The sequence below is a fragment of the Zootoca vivipara genome, chromosome Z2 (assembly GCF_965207765.1).
Source record: "Zootoca vivipara chromosome Z2, rZooViv2.hap1.1, whole genome shotgun sequence".
NCBI classification, from domain to species: Eukaryota; Metazoa; Chordata; class Lepidosauria; order Squamata; family Lacertidae; genus Zootoca; species Zootoca vivipara.
In genome coordinates this window covers 31,681,896-31,706,505 of record NC_142585.1, presented here as the reverse complement: position 1 = coordinate 31,706,505, position 24,610 = coordinate 31,681,896, and the positions used below count along the sequence as shown (strand labels likewise).

The window sequence follows — 24,610 nt, the reverse complement described above, 5'->3', positions numbered from 1 at the left end:
TTGCAGAGTGGTTTAAGCAATCAATCCCTTTTCGCAAGGAACCGTGAATTGTAGCTGTAGAACCTCCTAACCATCCTCAGCATCTTAAACAAATCAAAGTTCCTAAGTATTCCTTTCTTTATCGGGGGGGGGGGGGGGAGAAGAACCACGATTGGTTTAAACTTTAAAGCAATATGAAAGCCAGTGTAACGCATGTCATAAATGTACTCCAAAGGCCCAGCAGGCCTCGGACTTTCCTCTCCGTTGCTAGGTAACCGCTTCTCGGCTCGCACTTCCGCCTCGGAGGCCGCGGCGGATTGGCGCCCTGCGATGATGCCATCGGCCCGCGCGGCCCTTTCCTAGCCGCTGGTTCTAAGGAAGGAAGGCAAGAAGACAGAGCGGACGAGAGTCAGCTTAGTCGTGGTGCCGCCGACGCCCGTCCCTCCCTCCCTCTCCTGAGAGTGTGAGGCGGGAGGATCCCGATACTGTAATGCCTGGAGGCGGGGAGGCCCCGACGGCGATGGTGCTTCAGCCCCTTGAGGGAGTTCAGGGCGCTGCACGTGGACTCGCTGCCCTCCTCCCCGTAGTTATAATCCCCACAACAGCCCCTGCGAAGTAGGCTGGGCGGATTCGTTGGGGCTGGCCCGGCTTCTGCCTGCCCCACCCCATTCACCGCCCCTCTCACCCCCACGCAGCCAAACAAACGGGTGAATGGATGACCGGCCCTTTGGGCAGCCTGGAAGAGTTGAGGCCGCCTGCCTTTTGCACTGCAAAACATGCCCCTGCCTGGCGACTGCTGATGACTGCGCTGCTCTGTGAAGCAGCTTCCCAGCTTCCATGGGGGGTCATCAGAGCACCAGCCATGCTCCTGCTGTTGCTGAGTTTCCCTCCTTTGCCTTGTTCGCCCCTGTGAATGTGGGGGCTTAAGGAAGGCCCTGCGGAGGGTGACAGGAAGTATCTCTGCTTTGGTTAGTAATAGAGTGTGGTCTGCGGAAGGTAGCATCTCCTCCAGGTAGGGCTGAAATCCTGCCTGAAGCCCTGGAGAACTGCCAGTCCATGCAGGTGGGCAAGACGGGTCAATGGACTGACCCTGTATTGGCCACCTTTCTATGTGTGGTAGTTGACAGGGAAGCAAGAGACATCTTTTATGTTACACTGTACCGGTAAACTCAGATGGAAGACCTTTGTAGGAATAGACAGTGCTTTTTTCTGGGGGTACTCAAGGGTATGCAGTACCAGGACCTTTTTTCCTAGAAGAAAAGCATTGGTTAAAAGTCTGGCACTTACTGTAACAAAATGGTAAGTACCAGCACCTTTTCCTCTACATATAAGGTACTGTATAAGAGATTTTCATCTTTACATAAAAGGTATAAGAGATTTTAGACTGATGACTGTGTTTCATAGTGAAGTGGCAGGCAGGGCCTATCCTGTGGAGGCAAAGTAGCTTCATAAATTGTGCTCAGCTGTGATGTCTGGAAGAAAGTGTGCCCTGTGTTGGAGAGTTTTTCTGATTTAATAGAAGCTGTGTGCTCTATCCCAACAGCATTCATTTCACCATGTAAAAAGAGGGAAATGCTACCAGTGCCATGTCATTTCATGTATTCTTTGCTGCTTCTGCTGCTGCCTGGGCACCCTCCTTGGCGGGTGGTGGCTGTATGTTGAACAAGCCACGGTTAGACCCATTTGCAGCAGTTGAGAATACAAATCAAGTTGTGGCTACATGTGAGACCTAGAGGGACTGACTCCAAAACAGATCTCCCTGTCAACTTCATGAAGCATCCTATTTCATCCCTGAGCTTGCAGCAAATGCATGCTAATGCTAAGCCACTGTGGCTTTAGCTAGCATCTCTGCTCATGTGATGGGTTAATAATATTGTTAATAATAATATTGTCTGTAGTGTCAGTAAAGCCCCGGGAAGGCCCAGAATACTATTTCTTGGGAGCTGGCCTTACAATTCTCTGAAATGGTGCAAGCATTTTCTAGCACAGCCATCAATAATGGCATGAATATGTATGATGCTGCATTAAAATGATGCCCATGAATAAATTAAGCATAGGCAGATGACTTATGAAGGAAATTGTATCAAACTGTAGCAATTGTTAGGCATATTTCTTCCTTGGAGTTCTCAGGTTTCTCCCTGGGGAAGAACTTTCCATAACTGGAGGGAGGGGTTCACCAATGAAAAGGTCTTCTCTGCAAGAATCACCCATTGCACCTCACTCAGTTCTCCCTTCCTTTCTCCCTTTGTTTTTAGGGACACCTACACCATAAGACCAGGGACGCGGGTGTCGCTGTGGGTTAAACCACAGAGCCTAGGGCTCGCCAATCAGAAGGTCAGCGGTTCGAATCCCCGCGACGGGGTGAGCTCCCGTTGCTCGGTCCCAGCTTCTGCCAACCTAGCAGTTCGAAAGCATGTCCAAGTGCAAGTAGATAAATAGGTACTGCTCTGGCGGGAAGGTAAACGGCATTTCCGTGCACTGCTCTGGTTCGCCAGAAGCGGCTTAGTCATGCTGGCCACATGACCCGGAAGCTGTCTGTGGACAAACGCCGGCTCCCTCGGCCTATAGAGTGAGATGAGCGCATCCACGGCTGGACCTTACAGTCAGGGGTACCTTTACCTTTTACACCATAAGACCAGGCTAGCTTCTCAGACTAGAAGCCACAGTCACAGAGTAGCAAGGGCACATGCTCAGCTAGAGGAACCCCAGCAGTCCGGCTGATTTAGCTGTGATTCCTGCATTGCAGGGGGTTGGACTAGATGGCTCTTTGAATCACTTTCAACACTATACCCATGTAGTTCTGATTCTATGACTCCTAACTGCACTGAGAACATTTTAAGCTACTTGCTGCTATGCAAGGGTTAACTGTTTGCTGCAGCATTTAGAAATATAGTGGTGGAGAGGAGAGGAACGGAGTAGACTGTTTGCAGGCTGGAAATGAATAACTGATTCATTGGTAGTAGCAAATGATCCTTGATCTGATTTTAAGTGCACTGACAGTAGAATTTATTTTGCATTTAATTGCTTGTTTAAGCTGCTAAGGATGAGGTGGTTTTTAACCAAAAAATTACATAGGTTCCCACCAAATCATCTCAAATGGGCAGAAGACTTAATTATGTTTATTGGGTTAAAAAAAAGAAAGAAAGCCCATAGAGCACTATATATAACTGGAACTGGTAGGGCTTTTTTTTTTTTTGTCATTTTGACCATAGCTTATATCACCTCTTTCTCTTCCCACTTCCCATTTTTCAGCAATGGAAGTACAGGAGCTGTGATTCCCATGTCATATAAAGCATCTTGATTCGTTATTAAATTCATTTTATTAATCTAAAGCACTACAAAGAATTTGAATGGCTAAATCAGTTGCTCAATAGTCATTTCCTCTCTGCCGTAGCGCTATAAATATGAGACTCATTTACGAGCCTGCGATGCCAGTTCAGACGGGTTCTGTCGGCCTTCATCTTTATGGCTTTGTGCTACAGCAAAATGGGGAAGAGCCCCCCCCCCCAATAAAACATGCCATAATGCACAGTCTCTTTCTAGGTTCTTAAGTGAAATGCAAGCCACCTCAGAAAGCTCCCTGCCTCCTCGTGGCATTGGGGAAAGCAAGATCTGTCCTTTGTGGGGTTCGGTTGCTGAAAATGGGATCTGGGCAGGATCAGCACAGTCTATTAAGCTGTTTTAAAATACTTTGAGAGTTAGTCCATCCATGCAGGGACTCTGAGATTCTGTTCCATAAAGAGGGAGAAGAGGCAGTGCAAAATACATTCCCCTCTAATAGCCAGCTCAGGTGGTTGAAGGCCAAGAGGAATAGAGCACCAGGTTGAAGAGGAAAGTATCCACATGCCGAAGTGAGCCGCAAGACATGCAATGGAAAAAAGGAGGCATTGAGGATGGGCTGAAATTCCTGTTTGAGATCCTTACACAATGTGCTAGCAACATGGGGGAAGGCCATAAGAGCCTGGGGTGCTGTGCAAGAGCTGAGCGCTTCTCAGGGGATGAGGATACACTGCACCCTTTTTGTTGCAGGTCCCTTCCCAGTCCAGCTCAGAGGGACTGAGCCCACAGCATTTATCTATTTATTTAATTTTATGCCACTTGATTGCTTTAAACAAAACAAAAAGCAGTTACCAAAAAGATAAAACATTAAAATCCAGGAAAAAATACAACAATACTTTAAAATATACAAAAGTTAAAATAGAAAAGCAGATTAAAATTCACATCAGCTTTCTAAGCATTTGGACAGGCTTATCAAAATAGGAATGCTTTTAGCAGTCACCAAAAGGAATACTGTGAAGGCACCTGTTTGAAATTAAGAGACAGGGAGTTCCAAAGTACAGGTGCTTCCATACTAAATGAATGATTCTTACAAATGCAGACTGGGTATGGAATTCTGTTCAGGGGTGGGAACCACGAGGGTCGTCTAGTACAACACCCTGCAATGCAAGGATCTTTTGCCCGATGTGGGGCTCAAACCCATCACCCTCAGATTCTAAGAGTCTCATGCTCTACAACAGGCATCCCCAAACTTCGGCCCTCCAGATGTTTTGGACTACAATCCCCATCATCCCTGACCACTGGTCCTGTTAGCTAGGGATCATGGGAGTTGTAGGCCAAAACATCTGGAGGGCCGCAGTTTGGGGATGCCTGCTCTACAAACTAAGTTATCCCAGTGGAAACAGACTCTCTAGGAAGGTGGTGGTCTCTCGTTCACTGGAAGTTTTTAATCAGAGATTGGGTGGCTACCTGTCAAGGATGCTTTAGCCACGATTCCTGCATTGCAGGGGGTTAGACTAAATCAGTGTTTCCCAACTTGGGACCATACTTGGAGCCCCCAGGATATTCCAAGGGGGCTATAGGTGAAAATCGCGAATATGGGGGGTGGGGCACAGCATGAGGCTAGGGGGCCACAGAGGGAAGTGAGAAGTAAAGGGAAATCATTTTTTAAAACAATCCTGATTGACTGGCTATCTGCTTGGCTAATCACAAGTGGGTAAGGGGGTGGCCAACCAGGTCCTAATGCTCCTTTTTGCCACATGGTTTTCTTGGAGCAGTCCTGGTTTGTTTCTGGCTGAGCCTCCCATTTTGACCAGTAGAGCCTGCGAACCAGAGTCCCCAGGTCAGGTGAGTGCGGTGGTGAGGCAGCAATCATAGAATCATAGAGTTGGAAGAGACCACAAGGGCCATCCAGTCCAACCCCCTGCCAAGCAGGAAACGCCATCAAAGCATTCTTGACATATGCCTGTCAAGCCTCTGCTTAAAGACCTCCAAAGAAGGAGACTCCACCACACTCCTTGGTATCAAATTCCACTGCCGAACAGCTCTTACTGTCAGGAAGTTCTTCCTAATGTTTAGGTGGAATCTTGTTTCTTGTAGTTTGAACCCATTGCTCCGTGTCCGCTTCTCTGGAGCAGCAGAAAACAATCTTTCATCCTCCTCTATATGACATCCTTTTATATATTTGAACATGGCTATCATATCACCCCTTAACCTTCTCTTCTCCAGGCTAAACATACCCAGCTCCCTAAGCCGTTCTTCATAAGGCATCGTTTCCAGGCCTTTGACCATTTTGGTTGCCCTCTTCTGGACACGTTCCAGCTTGTCAGTATCCTTCTTGAACTGTGGTGCCCAGAACTGGACACAGTACTCCAGGTGAGGTCTGACCAGAGCAGAATACAGTGGTACTATTACTTCCCTTGATCTAGATGCTATACTCCTATGGATGCAGCCCAGATTTGCATTGGCTTTTTGAGCTGCTGCATCACACTGCTGACTCATGTCAAGTTTGTGGTCTACCAAGACTCCTAGATTCTTTTCACATGTACTGCTCTCAAGCCAGGTGTCTCCCATCCTGTATTTGTGCCTTTCATTTTTTTGCCCAAGTGTAGTACTTTACACTTGGGCAAAAAAATGAAAGGCACAAATACAGGATGGGAGACACCTGGCTTGAGAGCAGTACATGTGAAAAGGATCTAGGAGGGTCACAAAGAGTCAGACACGACTAAACAACAACAAGTACTTTACATTTCTCCTTGTTAAAATTCATCTTGTTTGGTTTGGCCCAGTTGTCTAATCTGTTAAGGTCATTTTGAAGAGTGATCCTGTCCTCTGGGGTATTAGCCACCCCTGCCAATTTGTTGTCATTTGCAAACTTGCTCAGGATGCCCTCAAGCCCATCATCCAAGTCATTGATAAAGATGTTGAATAAGACTGGGCCCAAGACAGAACCCTGTGGCACCCCACTAGTCAGTACTCTCCAGGATGAGGAGGAACCATTGATGAGCACCCTTTGGGTTCGGTCAGTCAGCCAGTTACAAACCCACTGAATGGTAGCATTGTCTAGCCCGCATTTTACCAGCTTCTTTACAAGAATATCATGGGGCACCATGTCAAAGGCCTTGCTGAAATCAAGATAGCCTACATCCACAGCGTTCCCTTACCAGGCTTGTAATTCTGTCAAAAAATGAGATCAGATTAGTCTGACATGAATTATTTTTCAGAAACCCATGCTGACAGACCATTTGCTTAATGATCTGCTCTAGAATCTTTCCTGGTATTGATGTCAGGCTGACTGGGCGGTAATTGTTTGGGTCCTCTCTTTTCCTCTTTTTGAAAATAGGGACAACATTTGCCCTCCTCCAGTCTGCTGGAACTTTGCCTGTTCTCCAGGAATTTTCAAAGATTATTGCCAGTGGTTCTGAAATCACCTCTGCCAGTTCTTTTAATACTCTTGGATGTAGTTCATCTGGCCCTGGAGACTTGAATACATCTAAACTAGCCAAGTATTCTTGTACTACCTCCTTACTTATTCTGGGCTGTGTTTCCCCTGCTGAATCATCTGCTCCATATTCTTCAGGTCGGGCATTGTTTTCTTTTTTGGAGAAGACTGAGGCAAAGAAGGCATTGAGGAGTTCTGCCCTTTCTATGTCCCCTGTTCGCATTTCACCATCTTCTCCTCTAAGTGACCCCACTGTTTCCTTGTTCTTCCTTTTGCTACGGACATACCCATAAAAGCTCTTTTTGTTGCTTTTAACCTCTCTGGCGAGCCTGAGTTCATTCTGTGCTTTAGCTTTTCTGACTTTGTCTCTATACGTGCTGGCTATATGTTTGAATTCCTCTCTGGTGATTTCCCCCCTTTTCCATTTTTTGCACATATCCCTTTTAAATCTTAACTCAGTTAAAAGTTCTTTAGATAGCCACCCTGGCTTCTTTAGGCACCTTCCATGTTTCCGTCTCATTGGTATTGCCTGAAGTTGTGCTTTTGATAGCAATTGATAGGGCTGGGCAAGCCGGAGCTGCTTGTTGGTGCCTCCAGTGCTGGACCTGGTGACAGCTTGGGCCTGACTCTGCAAGGTGCAGGGTGCAATCCACCCCAGCACCTAGTGGATCAGGGCCTTCAGATGTTGCCATGGGATGCAGGGCCCATCGGCCTGGCACATAGCTGCCAAGTTATCCCTTTTTAAAAGGGATTTTCCCTTATGCTGAATAGGCTTCCTCGCGAGAAAAGGGAAAACTTGGCAGCTATGGCCTGGCTCTGCAAGGCACCCGGTGAAATCCACCCCAGTGCCTAGCTGAGTGGGGTTGTCTGGTGCTTCTGACTTACATCTAGTAAATAAGTCTACTCAAAAGAAAGCCGGACTGAGTTCAATAGGCCTTACTCCCAGGTAAGGGTGTGTGGGGCTACAGTGTTTTATCTAGGCAGTCAGGGCTTCTCTGGGTGACCAGGTCAGTGAGGACCACTTTCTTTTTAAAATTCTCACATATATAAAGAACTGCCTGTGTGCCTTTTGGACTGTATCTGTAGTTTCCACTGTGTCAAATTACTAGGGTCATTTACTGTAAGTGTTGTTTACTATTTTAATACATGGAAGATGGATCTCCCTCAGGAGGTTCTGGACTCAACTTCCTTGGTGGTTTCTAAGCAGAGCTTGGATGGCCATCTGTCATGGATACTATAGCAGAGTTTCCTACATTGCAAGGGGTTGCACTAGAAAGATGATTCTACGTTTTTCTCCTTCAACAATGTTTCATTTTGTTTCTATCATTTTATGTAATTGTATTTTGTATAAATTATAAAAAATATAAATATAACATGTTCTATTTACAAACAAAACATTTAAATAGCTAACATTCCACCAGTACGATGGAAGGAGGCATGGGCGTAGCCAGGATTTTTGTTAGGGGGACAGGTTTTTGTTAGGGGGGGGCAGAACCTCAGATTTGTATTGATTTTTTATTTATTGGGGGGGCAGCCGCTCCCCCCTGCCCCCTTTAGCCAAGCCACAGGAAGGAAACCAGGTCAGAAGGGGCCCACGGTCAGAAAAAGATTGGGGAACACTGGACTAAATAGCCATCAGGATCTCTTCTAGCCCTACAGGTCTGTGATTCTATTATTCTATGTTCCTTCCAGAGGCAAACCATCTGTTTATACAACTTCTGTACTAGGACAGTAATGCTTTCTTCAGGTATTTTGCATACATAGACTGTAAGCATTTAAACCCAACTTTACCCAGTTAGGGCACACAGTTAAGCAAAGTGAGCAGGTCTGTAAAAGACTGGAAATCAAGTGACGCTAGCCACCCTATTAAGGAAACCATCAGGGAATAAGCGGCATAGCAATAGGATATAATGAATCTTTGGAAAGGACAAAAAAGAGTCAATTATCACAATCCTCAAGATCATTCAGAGCTCAGTGCAAGGGTGGCTAGACTGTTTCTGGGCAAGAATTGAGGAAAAAAAACCTCACCCTAGAAACAGTATGGGGAAAGAAGTGTTGCAATGTTGAGGTCACACAACACTGTTTAGCAGCCACATTGCAGCTCAGGTGAAAACAGCAACACCACATGCATGACCCATCCAACAGTTTCCAATGAAGGAAAGTGGTAGAACTGGAGCCCCTTTTCAAACCATCTGCAGCATAATTTGTTACCCCCTCCTGCTGCCCGGAAACTTCCTGTGGGGAAAGGGGAGGCCGTAAGAATCCCAAGATGAGGCCCCCTTGGGAGTCAGGCCCCAGGTGCTGCCTTGAGCTGGCGCTTCTCAATCTGGAAACAAAGATTTCAATTCAGACCTCCAAAGCAGGGTGCCAGGAATCAAAGTAGAAGTGTCTGGGTTTCTCCCACGGCTGCTAATTTCCCTTTGCTTTCATCAGTCTGGGAAAGGAGTTTTATTTGGCTGGGGAAGAGGGGAGGTCCTGGTCAGGGGCTGGTAGTCAGAATTGATGTCAGGGGAGTCCAAAGTGTATTCACCTGGCTTCTTATTTTCTTTCTGCCTTGGAGTTGTGTGTCTCTTTGTTTGTGCCCACCCTGTACCTTGCATTGCAAGGGAAGTAAAGTTTGAATGAAATTCATTTTTTTAAATTTGAAGTAAATAGGTAAAATGCAATAAAATACGTGTGTGTTGCACTTTTTAGTTAAGTATCGTTGCTAATGGGAATCCATCAATCACAGCAGATGTTCTAAGCAGCTGCTACCCCCAAGACCCCCTCATTGCAAGGAGTTGGACTACATGACCCTTGGGGTCCCTTCCAACACTATAAAGTTCTGTGATTCTATGTGGTGGAGATGATTCAATCTTCTCTGCCAGGTGCTTCCAGCCCTCCTCTGCCCTCTTGTGGGGCTTTGTCATTTCTAGAGCATCACTAATCCATCACAAAGGATGGATTTGCCTTTGCCTTGCTGTGCCTTTTAAATCAAATTGTCAAAACCTATTGTGAAAAAACGTCTTTGAAATGTTTTCTGTTTCTGGGCAAGAATTGAGACTATGACACAAGTGGGACCCAACCTTGGACACACCAGGGAGCAGTATTAGAAACTCACAGCTAGGTGTCAAATGACTGCTTAAACCAAGGTTGTAGTCACCAAAACGGAATGTCTAGTTGCCATTTTTGGGCAAGATGGCTCAGACTAAAGTCTTATTTTTCAAATGGTGGACTGACTTTGATTGATTCTCAGTTAAACATCTGGCTAGTTTCAATGACAACCTTGAGCTAGGTTAAAAGCTTTGAGAACTTAAAGATGAAAATTCACTTCATTCAGGGACAGTTCCTTTATATATTGGCCTATTCCAACCTCTTTTTCTTAATGGTGACTGCTTCTGCTCAGGCAGCAAAGAAAAAGCAATTTGGTTCCAGAAAATCATTCCAATTACACAGATGAAATATAACTGAAAGAATTCTACAGGATGGGATATTAGTGTGTGAAAATAATCCAGGTCCAATGATCCCTGATGGTGGAGATATTGAGAGTCATCCTGGCACCCAGGCATCTTCACTTGGTCGCAAGTGGTCAAAATACAGGTGCAAAATGCGACTGGAGCCTGGCTAATTTCGAACACTGCCTGGGAGTCAACCTCACTGGGCTTACTCTGGAATGAAGCTGGGTAGATATGTGCAGGGCACATGCAAAACTCTGGAGCAGAAAATGGGAATTCTGTATTTTGGGGAGTGGCTGGTGTTCTGTGTCATACACACACACACACACCAGAGGCAGAAAAATACCTTGAGCTTTAGGGGATGTGGTTGCAAAACCAACTTCACCCAGCTCCCACCCATAGCTGTCAAGTTTTCCCTTTTCTCGCGAGGAAGCATATTCAGCATAAGGGAATTTCCCTTTAAAAAAGGGAGAACTTGACAGCTATGCCCCCATCTCTACCCTGTACAATTTATTACTACTGCTGCTACTACTAATAATAAAATCAAGAGACCACTGGGCATTTTACATATAAAACATAAAATACATAATATAATCGGGGCTTTTTTTCAACCAGAACTCCCTGGAACTCAGTTCTGCCACCTCTCAGTTGGATGCTATTGCCATTATAAGAAAACAAGGGAAGCATACATAGTGACTTCTGGCACCTCTTTTTCTAGAAAAATACCACTGAATATAATGTAATAGTAAAAGTGGGGGAGACAGCACCCATTCCATGCCACTTTCTCAGATGTCTCTGATGCAGGGATGCTATTGCAGGCAGCGGAAACCCTTAACAAACTACTAAGACTTGAATTATCTGCTGTAATGTAAAACCAGCAAAGCCTTTCTCAGGGAACTGTATGGGTTTGTCTAGGTACAGCCCCCTTCTTTCTCTCTGAACTACACTGCAATGCTGTGTAAGCTGTTTTCACCGTCCGATCCCACACCTGCAATGTGGGAACAGAAACCTTGGCCTACACTGCGAGGTTGTAGGTCTCTTCCCTCCACTTTAAGCTGCAAGCAACTTTTCAACCTCTGAGTCCCACCATGTAAAATTAAAAAATCGTCCAGTAGCACCTTAGAGACCAACTAAGTTTGTTCAAACCTATCCATTCTTAAGGAAATCAGCCCTGAGTGCTCCCTGGAAGGACAGATCGTGAAGCTGAGGCTCCAATACTTTGGCCACCTCATGAGAAGAGAAGAATCCTTGGAAAAGACCTTGATGTTGGGAAAGATTGAGGGCACTAGGAGAAGGGGACGTCAGAGGACAAGATGGTTGGACAGTGTTCTCGAAGCTACGAACATGAGTTTGACCAAACTGCGAGAGGCAGTGCAAGACAGGAGTGCCTGGCGTGCTATGGTCCATGGGGTCACGAAGAGTCGGACACGACTAAACGACTAAACAACAACAACAAGTTTGTTCTGGGTAAGCTTTCGTGTGCATGCACACTTCTTCAGATACACTGAAACAGAAGTCACCAGACCCTTATGTATAGTCAGAGGGTGGGGAGGGGTGTTACTCAGAAGGGTGTGTTGTAAATTTTAAGGTTTTACACACACACACACACACATATATGTAATTGTTCATACATGTGTACATGAATGGCTATAGGTAGGTTATAGGTGATTGACTCAATGGGTATGATAAACCTGTTGGTGACTGTTAACGACTGCAATTAGTCCTACAGGAAAAAGCAAGGGATAGCATGCAGATGACCAAAAAATAGCTTTAGCATATGTAATGAGACAAGAATCCAATATCTCTATTCAGACCAGGTCTCTCCATAGTTTTCAGTTTAGTAACTGAATAGAGATATTGGATTCCTGTCTCATTACATATGCTAAAGCTATTTTTTGGTCATCTGCATAATATGAGAGCTGTTATCTCATGTTTGAAAACTGCGCCTGAAAGGAGCCAAGAGCCGGAAAGTTTGCTCTTTCCCCATGGAGTTCCGCGGGAGTCCACTCGGGGCGAAGCTACCGGGGTGGGCGGGTTGGAAACGGCCCCTGAGGTTGCCCCTGTCAACCAGGCAATGATCCACTCTACCACGTTCCTATCTCTATGGAAGAGCGTCTAGAAGTTCCGCGGCAGCGGCTGCTGCGACTGCAGCTCCCGGTATCCCACAGGCGACGGGCTTCCTGCCCCCTCCTCTCCCTTCTCCCCGCCCACTTCCGGTCTCCTTTCCTGGCCGGCCGTTCGCTCGCATCCTTGCGTTCTCCCTGGGCGGCTTCCCGGCGGCGATGCGGCGATGTTCGTGCAGGAGGACAAGATCTTCGCGGCGAAGGTGCTGCGGGTCCGCGTCTGCGCCCTGGATGGCACCGAGTGGCTGGAGGAGGTGCCCGAGGACGCGGCCGTGGAGCGACTCAAAGAGCGCTGCCTCAAGCGCGTGAGCGGAGGGGAGCAGACATGGGAGAGGAGGGGGCGCTGAATGATGGGCCTGGCCAGGGGCCCTCATGTGCTCGGAGCTGCCCGGAGCCTGCTGGGTTCATCAGCGGGGAGCGTGGGGTTGGGTGAGGCCTTGCAGGGCCAGCGTTGAAGTGGCGGCTGGTAGAAAAGCCTTCCTCCCCGCTTGCAGTCGTAGTTGTTTCCTCGAGAAGCTGCCGGATCCGACCCTTGGCCCTCTGGGGCTGGGAGTTAGGGGTGCTGCTGTGTCCCCGCCTCCGCAAGGCCTTCTGCAGGCGAAGCTGGTGCTCAGCTGCGGAGTTCCAGCCTTCCATACCTTGCGTTCACTTCCTTCTCTCCCAGGGTTTTTCTGACAGTTTGTGATTTTGCAGTTTGCAGAACATAGGGTCTGGGTTTTGTTTCATTTTGTTTTTTTGCTGCTGCGATGTACCTTGGAAGCGTTTGGCCTGGGTGGAAAAGGCTTGCGTGGGCATACACCCCACCCCCACCGCCAGTTTAGTAGTTTGATTCAGCTTCTGCTTCTTTTTACTTTCCCGCCTCAGTGTGCACCCGGCAGCCTGGAGGATCCAAAATGTATAACACACCATAAATTGATACATGCAGCTTCAGAAAAGGTGCTGACCGACACAAAAACGGTCCTGGAGGAAAATATTCAAGACCAAGGTAAGTGATAACACCCCAGGAAGTATCCAGATACCCAGACTGCAATTAGTCTTAAGCAATGGGCAGAAGTATTTAACTGGTTGTGCCCACCTGAATTGCTGTCTGGAGGACAACTTTCAGCTTCTTAAGCACTCAGGACGCTGAGGGGAATGTGACTATATTATGTACTGCCATGTGCTGTCCTTAGAAATAGTATTAAAGTCATATCATGCCGAAGCCAGAAGTGACCTGGAAACATCATGAAGAAATCACTGAAACATCACTAAAAGGGGGAACAGGGTGTTTTCAGGCTTTTTCAATGGGTTTCAATTATACATGATTTCACTGACGTGTGCTATGCCTCAAAACACCCATGTAAATAGGGGCTGCCTGTATTTTATTTCTCCCTGTGGACTCATCTTCTACTGGTGAGGACATAACACAGAAGACTTTATCTTCCCATACCCCCTTTGCAGGAAATGTGCAAGGAAGGCTTGTCCTCTGACTCCAGACAATTCTTCTCTCTCTCTCCAGATGTTTTAGTGCTGGTCAAGAAAAGAGCTCCACCTGCCCCTCCAAAAATGGTGGACATTTCTGCAGAGGAAAAAGTGAGTCCAGGGGCCTTGTGGGGTAGCTGCTTCTGGTCTTTGGCTTGACAAGTTGTAGAAAGATACCTGTGGCTCATCTGGCTTGGATTTCAGGAGAGAGTGCATCTTGTTAGCTTTAGTATAACTCGGAGGAGGAGTATTTCTGCTTCTTTCTTTACATCCTTTAAGGCACAGTCTGCCTGTGTTTACCCTGTGAGTCTCTCTGTGAAAAAACAGCCAGCATGGGAGCTATCCAAAGCCAGTGTGGAGCAGATCTCCCAGGGTGAGGTTTAGGTATTAGGGCTGTGTGTCTGTCTGAGTGTGTGCATGTTGGGAGGCAAAGGCAGATCTGGGCAGCAGGTGGGAAGCAGCTGCTCTCCCCCCCCCCGCCCACCCCAGCTGCCTTTGAGCTCTGTGTCCCTGTAGCCTATTTTGGGCGGTGTGTGCTGATCATTCAAGATCTCCTAGGTTCTATTTTTAGCTGCTTGCTGGCAGCCTTCCTATCCTCAATTGATAAGCAGGGTGTCTGCATGTCCCCAAGAGAGCAGTTATCACTGCACACATCTCATAAGGCATTTTTTTTAAAGGGCCAGGGGATATTTTTTCTCCAACATTTTTGTAGAGGAGATGGAAAGAACTGCAAGGCAAGAGGCATGACTAGCTGGCCAAGAAAATGCGCAGAATGTAGAGTGGTTGGAAAAGGGAGGCTGTTGCGTCCCCCCCCCCCAACCTGGTGGACACCATTGGCAGAGAGTGGGAGGGTGGTTCCCTAAAGGAACTAGAAAGGCTCCTCAAGAAATGAAACCCTCATTATAAGAGGAATGGGCATTTTCTTTCTGGAGGAGCTGGTTCTTGTTTCATTGATGCCTGCTTCTTTGAAGGAGATTGTTGCACTATGCAGACAGCATATTTCACTTTTCTTTTAGCGGAAACAGGAACAGAAGGCACCTGACAAGGAGGCAATTCTGAAGGCAACCACCAGCCTCCCGTCCCACAGTGTGGACCGCAGTGTGGCTCACCACAGTATGAGGGATGTGAGTACTCTGCTTCTCTTCTGGGCTGCTACAGTCTGGGGCCCATCAGCTCTGCTCAGCGATCTCTAGTAGTCACTATTCTGCTGGCTAGGGATGCAGGTGGTGCTGTGGTCTATACCAGGGGTGGCCAACTCCCGAGACACTGTGATCTACTTTTAAGTTTAAAATCTGCCGTTTTTTAGGGGTTCAGGTCAAAGTTGTTGAGCTTTTTTTAGGGAGGGAAAATGCCACATTTTAAAGGGGTTAGGGTCTAACTTTTAAAGCATTTTTAAAAAAAGAAACATCTCAAGGCAGAAACTCTGCTCTTCGTTCCACGGAGCAGCATTCCAAAGCAATGGAAAAGGAGCCAGTGATCGACTGCAGCCTCCCCAGGAGCGCCCAGTCGATCACGATCAACCTGTTGGCCGTCCCTGGTCTATACCACTGAGCCACTTGGGCTTGCTGATCGTAAGGTTGGCAGCATGATGGGGTGAGATCCTGTTGCTCTGTCCCAGCTCCTGCCAACTTAGCAGTTTGAAGGCATACCAGCACAATTAGATCAGTAGGTACCACTGTGGTGGGAAGGTATACGCCATTTCCGTGCACTCTGGCACTCGTCACAGTGTTTCGTATGCCGGGAGAGGTTTAGTCTTGTCACATGACCCGGAAAGCTGTCTGTGGATGAACACCGGCTCCCTCTATAATCATAGAGATAAAGGGGCATAAAATACATCATTTAGATGGAGATTAAATGAAGATCGCCTAGATAACCCAGAAATAATTGTAAAGGCTGAAAAAGTTGTAAAAGATTATTTTGAGTTAAATTCTGATGAAGGTACAAAAACAACAATAGTTTGGGAAGCCACTAAAGCAGTCGTTAGAGGGTTTTTTAAAGTCAAAATGCATATCTAAAGAAAATTAGAGAACAGAAGAAAAATGCTACTGAAAAACCAGGGAAATAAATTAGAAAACAAGCAATTAAAATATTACAAATTCAGTATTCAATGGCGATTAACCAAGAAATAGAGTGGAAGATCAAAACAATGAGGCAGAATTTTTTTGAATATGCAAATGAACCAGGAAAGCTTCTAGCATGGCAAATAAATAAAAGGAAAGCCAACAATTTAATTAATAAAATTAAAATAGAAGGGAAAACAGTAACCTGAAAGAGATTAGGAAAGCTTTTGTTAAATATTTTACAGATCTATACCAAACTGGACTGGAAAAGAAAGTGGAACTTGAGAAATATATTAGGCAAAAGAAATTGCCAATAATTCCAAATGTAAAATTAAATATATTAAATGCACCAATTACCACAACAGAGATTTTGGATGTTATTAAACAAGCAAAGATAGGTAAATCACCGGGCCCAGATGGGCTAACGGCAAAATATTATAAAAAGCTACGAAATTATTTAATTTAACCATTACAAAAAGTAATGAATGGAATTTTAAGGGACGGGGGAAAATCAAAGACACTGAAAGAGGCCCTTATTACCTTAATTCCAAAGCAAGGGACAGATCTTCAAGAAATGAAAAATTATAGACCAATTTCATTATTAAATTCTGACTAAATTGTTTGCAAATATTTTAGCTAATAGAATGAAAGGTATACCTCAGGATGAGAACAGAAATTGCGTGGCAGCGGGAGGCCGCTTTAGCTAAAGTGGTACCTCAGGTTAAGAGCGGACCTCCGGAACGAATTAAGTTTGTAACCAGAGGTACTACTGTATTGGAGGGGGGGAGGCCTGGTATGAGGTTTTAAATTAAATAAAGCAAAAACGAAACTTATAGTTAAAAATGTCTCTCAGGACAAGATAAAATGAAGATAGAAGGGAAGACAGGTATAAATATTCATAAAAGAGTGAATTATTTAGGAATTTGGCTAACAACTATAAATATAAATATAAATAAAGATAACTATGAAAAAACATGGAAGGAGATAAAGAGGAATTTAGATATTTGGAGAAGAATAAATATGTCATTGATAGGAAGAATATCAGTGATAAAAATGAATGTGATAATAGAGAATTGTCAATAATATATTGCTTGTTGGAATGGGAAACTAAGGATAAAGACGTCAAATGTGTAATGATAAAGTGGGCCAAAGACATGAGACATAATATCCAAATGTCAGATTGGGAAAAATTGTGGGGAAATTATTTGAAATTTACGGCTTGTACATTGTTAAAAGAAAATTATATGAAAATGATGTATAGGTTGTATTTAATGCCAGTAAAATTATCGCAAATGTACAAATCAGAAGAAAAGAAATGTTGGAAATGTAAAGAGGTAGATGGTACATTTTATCATGTGTGGTAGCAATGCAAAGTTATGAAGAATTTTTGGGAAATGGTATATAATGAATTGAAAAAATGCTTAAAATAACTTTTGTTAAAAAGCCAGAAGCCTTTTTATTAAGAATAACAGCAAGGGAAATACCCAAAAAGTATAAAATTCTATTTATGTATGCAATAAAGGCTGCCCGAATATTGATAGCCAAATGCTGGAAAGAGAAAAAAATTCTCACGAAAAAAGATTTGCAAATTAAGTTGATGGAATATACAGAGATGGCAAAATTAACAGGAAGACTCAGAAATCAGGATAATACCAAATTTAACAATGAATGGGAAATTTTTATTGCATATATGCATTGTGTACAAGTTGATATATCAGAATTCGAAAAACATTTGCAGTATTATGATGATAGATAAGAATTAGATATATAAAGATGGAAAATATGACTTGGACATGCTTGAAATAACCACAAATAATGAAACCATGGAGAGGGTAGAGGGAAGTCACAGGATGGGAAAAATCCCACATTGTGATATTGTATCTATGTTTATTTTATATGATGTTTGTTATGGAAAAACTAATTTAAAAATTTATTTTAAAAAAGAGATGAGCACCACACACCATAGTCGATTTAGACTGTACTTAACTGTCCAGGGGTCCTTTACCTTTACTCTGTTGACTATGAACACCTAGGGACAGCGGTTCCCTCCTGCCCTTCAGGGGCCCAGTTTACAAATTATGGTTATGTTTAGCCATAATTAAAAATAAGTGATGGTTCACTGCAAATTAGTTGCATGCTTCTGTACTAATGAATCCTCACTGGGCCCCTATACTGCTCCTGCTATTGACACATCAGGGCATAAACAAAGCTGAGTCTGGTTCCCATCTTGCCGGAGTCAGGGCAGCAGAAAAGGTACTCAGTCCAGACAGCACTGGATTCTAGCTATGTCTGTCAGTGTCATGCGTGGAAGGTTGGCTGCTTTTGAATCTCAGACCAAAAGGTATTCTCTACCCCTATGTTAAGCCATCATTTATTTTTAACTATGGTTGAATGTCACTAGCAAACCAGGCCAGTGATTTGTCAATCTTCTTTTCTTGATGGAGCTAATAACTTGTGTGTGTTGGAAAGCAATCAGGTTAATAAGATGTTGTGATCTGATTGACTTTTTGCAGGATTTAATGGATGGTGCTTTTCTAGTATTAGCGTAATATGATTCTGTTCTTAAGATGCATCTCTTTCCCCGGGCCTTTGACACTTGAGCCCTACAGTGTTCCTCTGATTTGAACATTGTATTGTTATTTTATTGCAACCCACCTATAAACCTTATGGTGAAAAATGGTGTTTAAGAAATCCCCCAAACCTTCCCCACCCCCTTCGTTCTCCTCAGTGCTCTTAGCCCTCCCTCGCTCCTGGCACAGGAACAAGGGCAGAAGGTGCATGCCTGACAAGTGACCTACAAAATGCCTTGACTGCCTTCCCTCTTTCAGTTCCAGACGGAGCTTCGGAAGATCTTGGTCTCTCTCATAGAAGTTGCCCAGAAGCTGCTAGCTTTGAACCCAGATGCAGTTGAGCTCTTTAAGAAAGCAAATGGTACGAGGGGGAGTTTTCTGACCTTCTTCCTAGGATTTATATCCTGAGGTGTGTTTGGTTCACTGGTCATACAGCGGGGCTGACATGGCTCCTGCCATGGACTGCAAGCACTATTTTGGAGATTGGGAAGGTCTGGGGATGTTTAAGCGTGGTGGGGAGCAGGTGCCCCCCTGCTTTCGTTCATAGAGAAAGATGCCCCAAGGACACATAGATCTGCTTTTCCCCAGCACTGGTAGACCTGAGGTGTGAACTGACCTTGTCATTCTTGTCCCTAGCCATGTTGGATGAAGATGAGGACGACCGAGTGGATGAGATTGCCTTGCGCCAACTGACAGAAATGGGCTTCCCAGAAAGCAGAGCGGTCAAAGCCCTTCGCTTGAACCAGTAGGTGTCCCTGGCAATTGAGCCTCCCCTTGGGATGGGGTTCTCCCCCCCCCCAGAAGACTGTAGACTCATAGAATCGTAGAGCTGGAAGCAACCCTGAGGGCCATCTAGTCCAACCCCCTGCAATGCAGGAATCTCAACTAAAGCACTGATGGTAGATGACCATCCAACCTCTGCTTAAAAACCTCCAAGGAAGGAGAGTCCACCACCTTCCAAAGGAGTCAATTCCACTGTTGAACAGTTCTTACTATCAGAAAAGTTCATCCCGGTGTTTAGTTGGAATACCCTTTCTTGTAACTTGAATCCATTATTTAAAAAATCCTTCCAGTAGCACCTTAGAGACCAACTAAGATACACTTCAGGTATCTGAAGAAGTGTGCATGCACACGAAAGCTCATACCAAGAACAAACTTAGTTGGTCTCTAATGTGCTACTGGAAGGATATTTTTTATTTTGTTTTGACTAGGACAGACCAACACTGCTACCTACCTGTAACTTGAATCCATTTGTTCGGAACCTACTCTCCAAAGCAGGAGAAAGCAAGCTTGCCCCATCTTCCATGGGACAGCCTTTGAGATATTTGAAGATAGCTATCATATCTCCTCTCATTGTCCTCTTCTCCAGGCTAAACATACTCAATTCCCTCAAGACTTGGTTTCCAGACCTTTGATTATTTTGGTTGCCCTCCTCTGCACACCTTCCAGCTTGTCCATATCCACAGCAGACTCATTGAAATTAATCAACATGACAACAGGAGCTATAACCCTTTATATTGAACTTGTGCTTCGCTTCTGAGGATGACCTGTTCACTTTATTAAGCGTTTGCTTTGTGGTGGTCTGATGACTTGATACCAATAAATGAATCTGAATTAGAGAGGCTCCTTCTCCCATGATTGCATTGCTAGTTGGGAATGCTATGTATAGGTATGCTTATTTTAAAAAAAAAATTCCAGGGAGAGCCACTATGTGATTTCTCTCCCTGTTCCCTTTCCAACATATTCCCCAAGCATATTATAGGTTGCTGCTCCAGAGAACAGTTTCATTGGCATTTTCATGAGCCAGGGGAATGGCGGAGGGTTGCTGCTGGAAGACAGAACTGCAAGTGAGCGTGAAGAGATGGTTGGCTGCCTGTTTTCAAGTGACAGGAGCAAGTCTCTTCAGTTTTGTGAATACACAGAATATACAGAAGTTGTAGCTTTCTCCTGGTCTTGAGGGAACTGGTGGTGAATAGTGAATGCTGGAGTTTCCAGGTTGAATTATCCAGTTGGCGTTGGCGTTGAGTTCTGTGAGCACTTGCCATAGTTCCTGCCCCTCTACGGCTTGCTAAAGGTCCCCAGCAAACACCCAGGTTCCAGGCAGTTCCACAGACTTTCAGCTATCCTTCATTTCCTCCAGCTTGCTTCTGGTGCACACGCATAATGCTCTTTCTCTCCCAGGCTTTCTTGTCTCATAGAATAATAGAACTGTAGAGTTGGAAGGGACCCTGTGGGTCATTCAGCCCAACCCCCTGTAGCGCAGGAAGCTCAGCTAAAAGCATCCCTGACAGGTGGCCACCCAACCTCTGATTAAAAACCTCCAGTGAAGGAGAGCTCGCCACTTTGCAAGGGAGTCCGTTCCACTGAAGTACAAAAGTGTGGCTGGTAGTCACTGTGGTTTGCAGGGCCGCTGGCAAAAGTGGCAGGAGCCAAAGTACACTGAGAAGCGGCAAAGGGCAAACCCCACCCCCCACCCCAGTTTGTTTCTGCCTCAATGTTGGTGCTGCTTCCTTACATGTCAACTTTTTCACCCAGCATGTCTGTGACTCAGGCCATGGAGTGGCTGATTGAACACTCGGATGACCCCACCGTTGATGCCCCCCTGCCAGGTCAGTTCTCTCTGGAAAATGCCTCAGTGGAAGGAGTGGCAGCCCCCCCTGCCCAGATGCTCGAGGGGCCCAACCAAGAAGTGGGGAGAGAAGAGCCAAAAGATGAGCTGACAGAAATATTCAAGAAGATCCGCAGGAAAAGAGAGTTCCGGCCTGATCCGCGGGTATGCTTTCTGTATGTGCACATGTGTTCTTTTGCATTTGGGCCTGAGAGTCTGCTGATGCCACTGGAAATGGTCCATAAATTCTCAGTCCACATTGTGTCAAATTCCCAAAAGGGACGTTTGATTCTATACAATGGGGGAATTGGATTTTTGTGGTAACTGCTTTTTTAATCTAAAAACTGTTGCCATCTGTTTTCCCCCAAAAGCAAATATGATAAAAATGCTTCGGGTAGGATGGTAACCATTTAGAAATAGTTCAGCTTCCCACCTTGTCCCCTGGGCTGTTGCAGGCATCTCTACTGCTGCTGCTGCTGTCAAAACACCCACTTCAAATTTTCCAGCACTGACACCAAAAGGGCCCAATCTGGCCCGTGATATATTTTTTGCATCTCTTTGCTTTCACAGAAAGTGGTGACAGGTGGGGCTCAGCAAAATCAATGCATACCCTTTTACAGACAGGCTTGTGTTTTACAATCTCCTTGCTCCTAGAAACTTGGCCTCTCTCCTCCTGTTCTGCCATCACCTGGCCATCACCTCCTGGCCCTTGTATGTTTGGAGAGGCTTTGCCCTTGTCCCTGACATAAGCAATGTGGTTCTGCTTTCAGGCTGTCATTGCCTTGATGGAGATGGGCTTTGATGAGAGAGAGGTGGTGGATGCCCTCCGAGTGAACAACAACCAGCAGAATGCAGCAGTGAGTACCTCTCCCATCATGCCTGGGGGCTCTGCCTATTCTCTTTTGCCTCCCAAACTATCACATGCACCTTGTGGATGCCTTTGGGTGATGAGCCTCATGATGTGGGTGAATTCTTTCAAGGTCCCTTCTGGAGGGAAACGTTTAGCGGATGGCATAGCTTTTTCCTACATGCACCAAGAATGGATCCTTGCATTTGAGAATGTGGTGGAGATGCATGTAAATCTCCCTCTTTAAAAACCCTGGGCCACCCCAGTGCAATTGAATTGGCACAATGCCTGAAGGCTTGATCCTTGCCATCAGATACAGTAATTCCTGCTTAGTGGAGATTTTTATAAAGCTGCAGCTTATTTCAGCTCATCCTGTTAGGACTCCTTTGGGCTTGAGAGTTGGAAGCCATATGTGAGGAGCTAGTGTTAAGCGGGATAGCACCTGGAAGTTGTACTTTGCAGTGGGTGGCAAATGCCAAGCTTTATACTGGGCTGGGCTGGAGTGGGAGTGGAGGAGAGGGGCTAGAGCAGGTAGCCTGCTTCTGTGTGAAGTCTCCATTGGCTTCCTTGGAGCTTGTGTTTGTCTGCTGTGCTCTTGTTTCCTTCATCAGAAAACAAATGTAACTTGATCATATATGAATGGTCACTTGGGAGGGGGAGGGCTGTTGTTAGAAGATGGATGCTCTATAAAAGTGCAGGTGAGATCCAGAGTGGGAGGGGTGGCTGTCCTGGAACTTGGTTGATTTTAAAAGAGGATTAGACAAGTTAATGGTGGAGAGTGTTCTGCCTCTACTGGTGGAGGCATTCAGCCTCTGAATAACGGCAGTTGCTAGGTATTACAAGCGAGGAGTGAGGCTGTTGCACTGGGGGCTTTTCCTTAGGACATCTGGTTGGCCACTGTGAGGACAGAAAGCTGGGCTGGGTGGGTCTTCTGCTTCATCTGGCACCAGATTCTCTAGAAAATGCTTGAAATGCAGGTCTGTGTAGCAGGAGAAATTGTCTCCTTCCTGGGTGAACTTCTCCTGCTGCTTTCAGTTAATCTCTTAAGAAATGTTGTCTGTGTCTGAATTGTAACCCTTGTTTTTGTACAGAAACTGTACTAAGATTTCCAAACTAAGCATTAAAAAGCAGAGCCATGCGTGAATCATGTTTACAGGGAAAGGGAAGTAAAAGGATTTGCTGCCTTAACGTATTTCCTTCTGACTTCCTCTGTAGTGTGAGTGGCTGTTGGGAGACCGGAAGCCTACCCCAGAAGACTTAGACAAGGGGATAGATCCTGCCAGCCCCCTCTTCCAAGCCATCCTAGAAAACCCAGTGGTACAGTTGGGACTCACAAATCCTAAAACGCTACTTGGTGAGTGCTCTTGTGCCATGGGAAATCTGTGTGGGCTGGATTAGTATGAATCTTTGTGTTAAGCAACCCCAAATCCTGCAGTATCTCAGGAGGCTTACAAAAAATGGTATTGCGTTTCAGATAAGGATCTAAAGACGGCAATAAAATGGAATCTGCAGCAATTAAACTGCAGAAGTAGTTCGGCCTACTGGGCCAGTTACTTTTTGTAAAGGAATTTTCAGTCTCTCCAGTTGATGCTTGTTTTGGGCTGCTTAACTGGACTCAGTCCAGGTTGGTAACTGAGATGGGGAAATGCATAAAATGAAGTTTATAATGTATCTTATAAATTGAACATCTCTACCTTTCTCTGGCAGCCTTTGAAGACATGCTTGAAAACCCTTTAAACAGCACTCAGTGGATGAATGATCCAGAAACTGGGCCAGTCATGTTACAAATTTCCCGAATCTTCCAGACGCTGAATCGCACATAGGATGAGGAGGAGGAAGAAGAAGAAGAAGGGGGAGGGAGTAAACCTCCTTGCTTGTATGGTCATTTTGGACTCTTTTTGGCCCTGAGTCTCCAGAAGAACAAAAAGGGCAAATTGTTTACCAGGAGAGAGCAGAAGTAGTGTGTTGGGTGTTCACTCTTTGCATTTTGGGGTGTTTGTGTCACCCACTTTTTTGTTTGCAGTTCTGGCTTACATACTGTGTGATTATTATTATTATTATTATTCCACACACACACGCACACACCCCATGTTAGTGGAAGAGGGTTTGAAGACTTAGGTGTTTGTGTTCTTTCAAGTGTTTCTATAGAAACAGGAAATTATACATCTAAATACATGAAAAGGTGTTCACAGTTATATCAGAATGTGTTTATTGAAGAAATGAAAAGATAATTCGTGTTTTTGATGTTCGGATTGAGTGCAGAGGCCTCTTCCTGACTGGCCCCACAGTGTCAGCCCCAGAACGTTTGTTTCTCCTCATACAGTTACCTCTACACTGAGATAACGAATGAGCTGGCCATTCTGGCATTCTGTTTTTTGTCGTTGTGGAATAGAGAGACCCTGAAAGTAACCTTCCTCGTCCCATCTGAAGGAGCTTATCACCTGGCATTAAGAACATAAGAATTGGTCACCCCCAGCTTTTTCTTTCTGTCTGAAGCCCTTCTGAGGCTGGGTCTGGTTTTGGTCAGGGTTCCTTCGCAGAGAATAAAACACATCTTGCATGTGGCTGTCTGTGCTAGTTGTTTCTTGAGGGCAGCATGACCGGGTGGGGGGTGAGACCCAAGTGCTGTTACACCTCTGCGGACAGGGTTGGTTTGTGCCTGCCCTAAGGGCAGATTTGGTGTAACCAATAGAAGCTGATTTGGTGGTTAGGAACAGAATGAAAAAAGTGGCTAAGGGTAACTGAATCAAGGCCATTACATATATCTTCAGGAGCATGTAAACGCAAGTGTTCAGGAAGGGTAGTGAAGA

At 45.3% G+C, this 24,610-nt stretch overlaps 1 protein-coding gene across 2 annotated transcripts; it reads left to right on the top strand.

The window, feature by feature from the left end:
• The first annotated feature begins 12,336 nt into the window (after window positions 1-12,336).
• UBAC1 (UBA domain containing 1) lies at window positions 12,337-24,364 on the top strand. Of its 2 annotated transcripts, none has more exons than XM_035113191.3 (10): window positions 12,337-12,508; window positions 13,119-13,239; window positions 13,753-13,826; window positions 14,732-14,839; window positions 18,604-18,706; window positions 18,982-19,090; window positions 20,881-21,118; window positions 21,724-21,810; window positions 23,016-23,154; window positions 23,508-24,364. In XM_035113191.3, the coding sequence occupies exons 1-10, from the start codon at window positions 12,422-12,424 to the stop codon at window positions 23,621-23,623; spliced, it is 1,182 nt and encodes a 393-aa protein (XP_034969082.1). In that variant the 5' UTR covers window positions 12,337-12,421; the 3' UTR covers window positions 23,624-24,364. The 2 variants fall into 2 exon arrangements, with proteins under 2 accessions (XP_034969082.1, XP_034969081.1); XM_035113190.3 differs by having other exon boundaries at window positions 12,337-12,559.
• The last annotated feature ends 246 nt before the right edge of the window (window positions 24,365-24,610 follow it).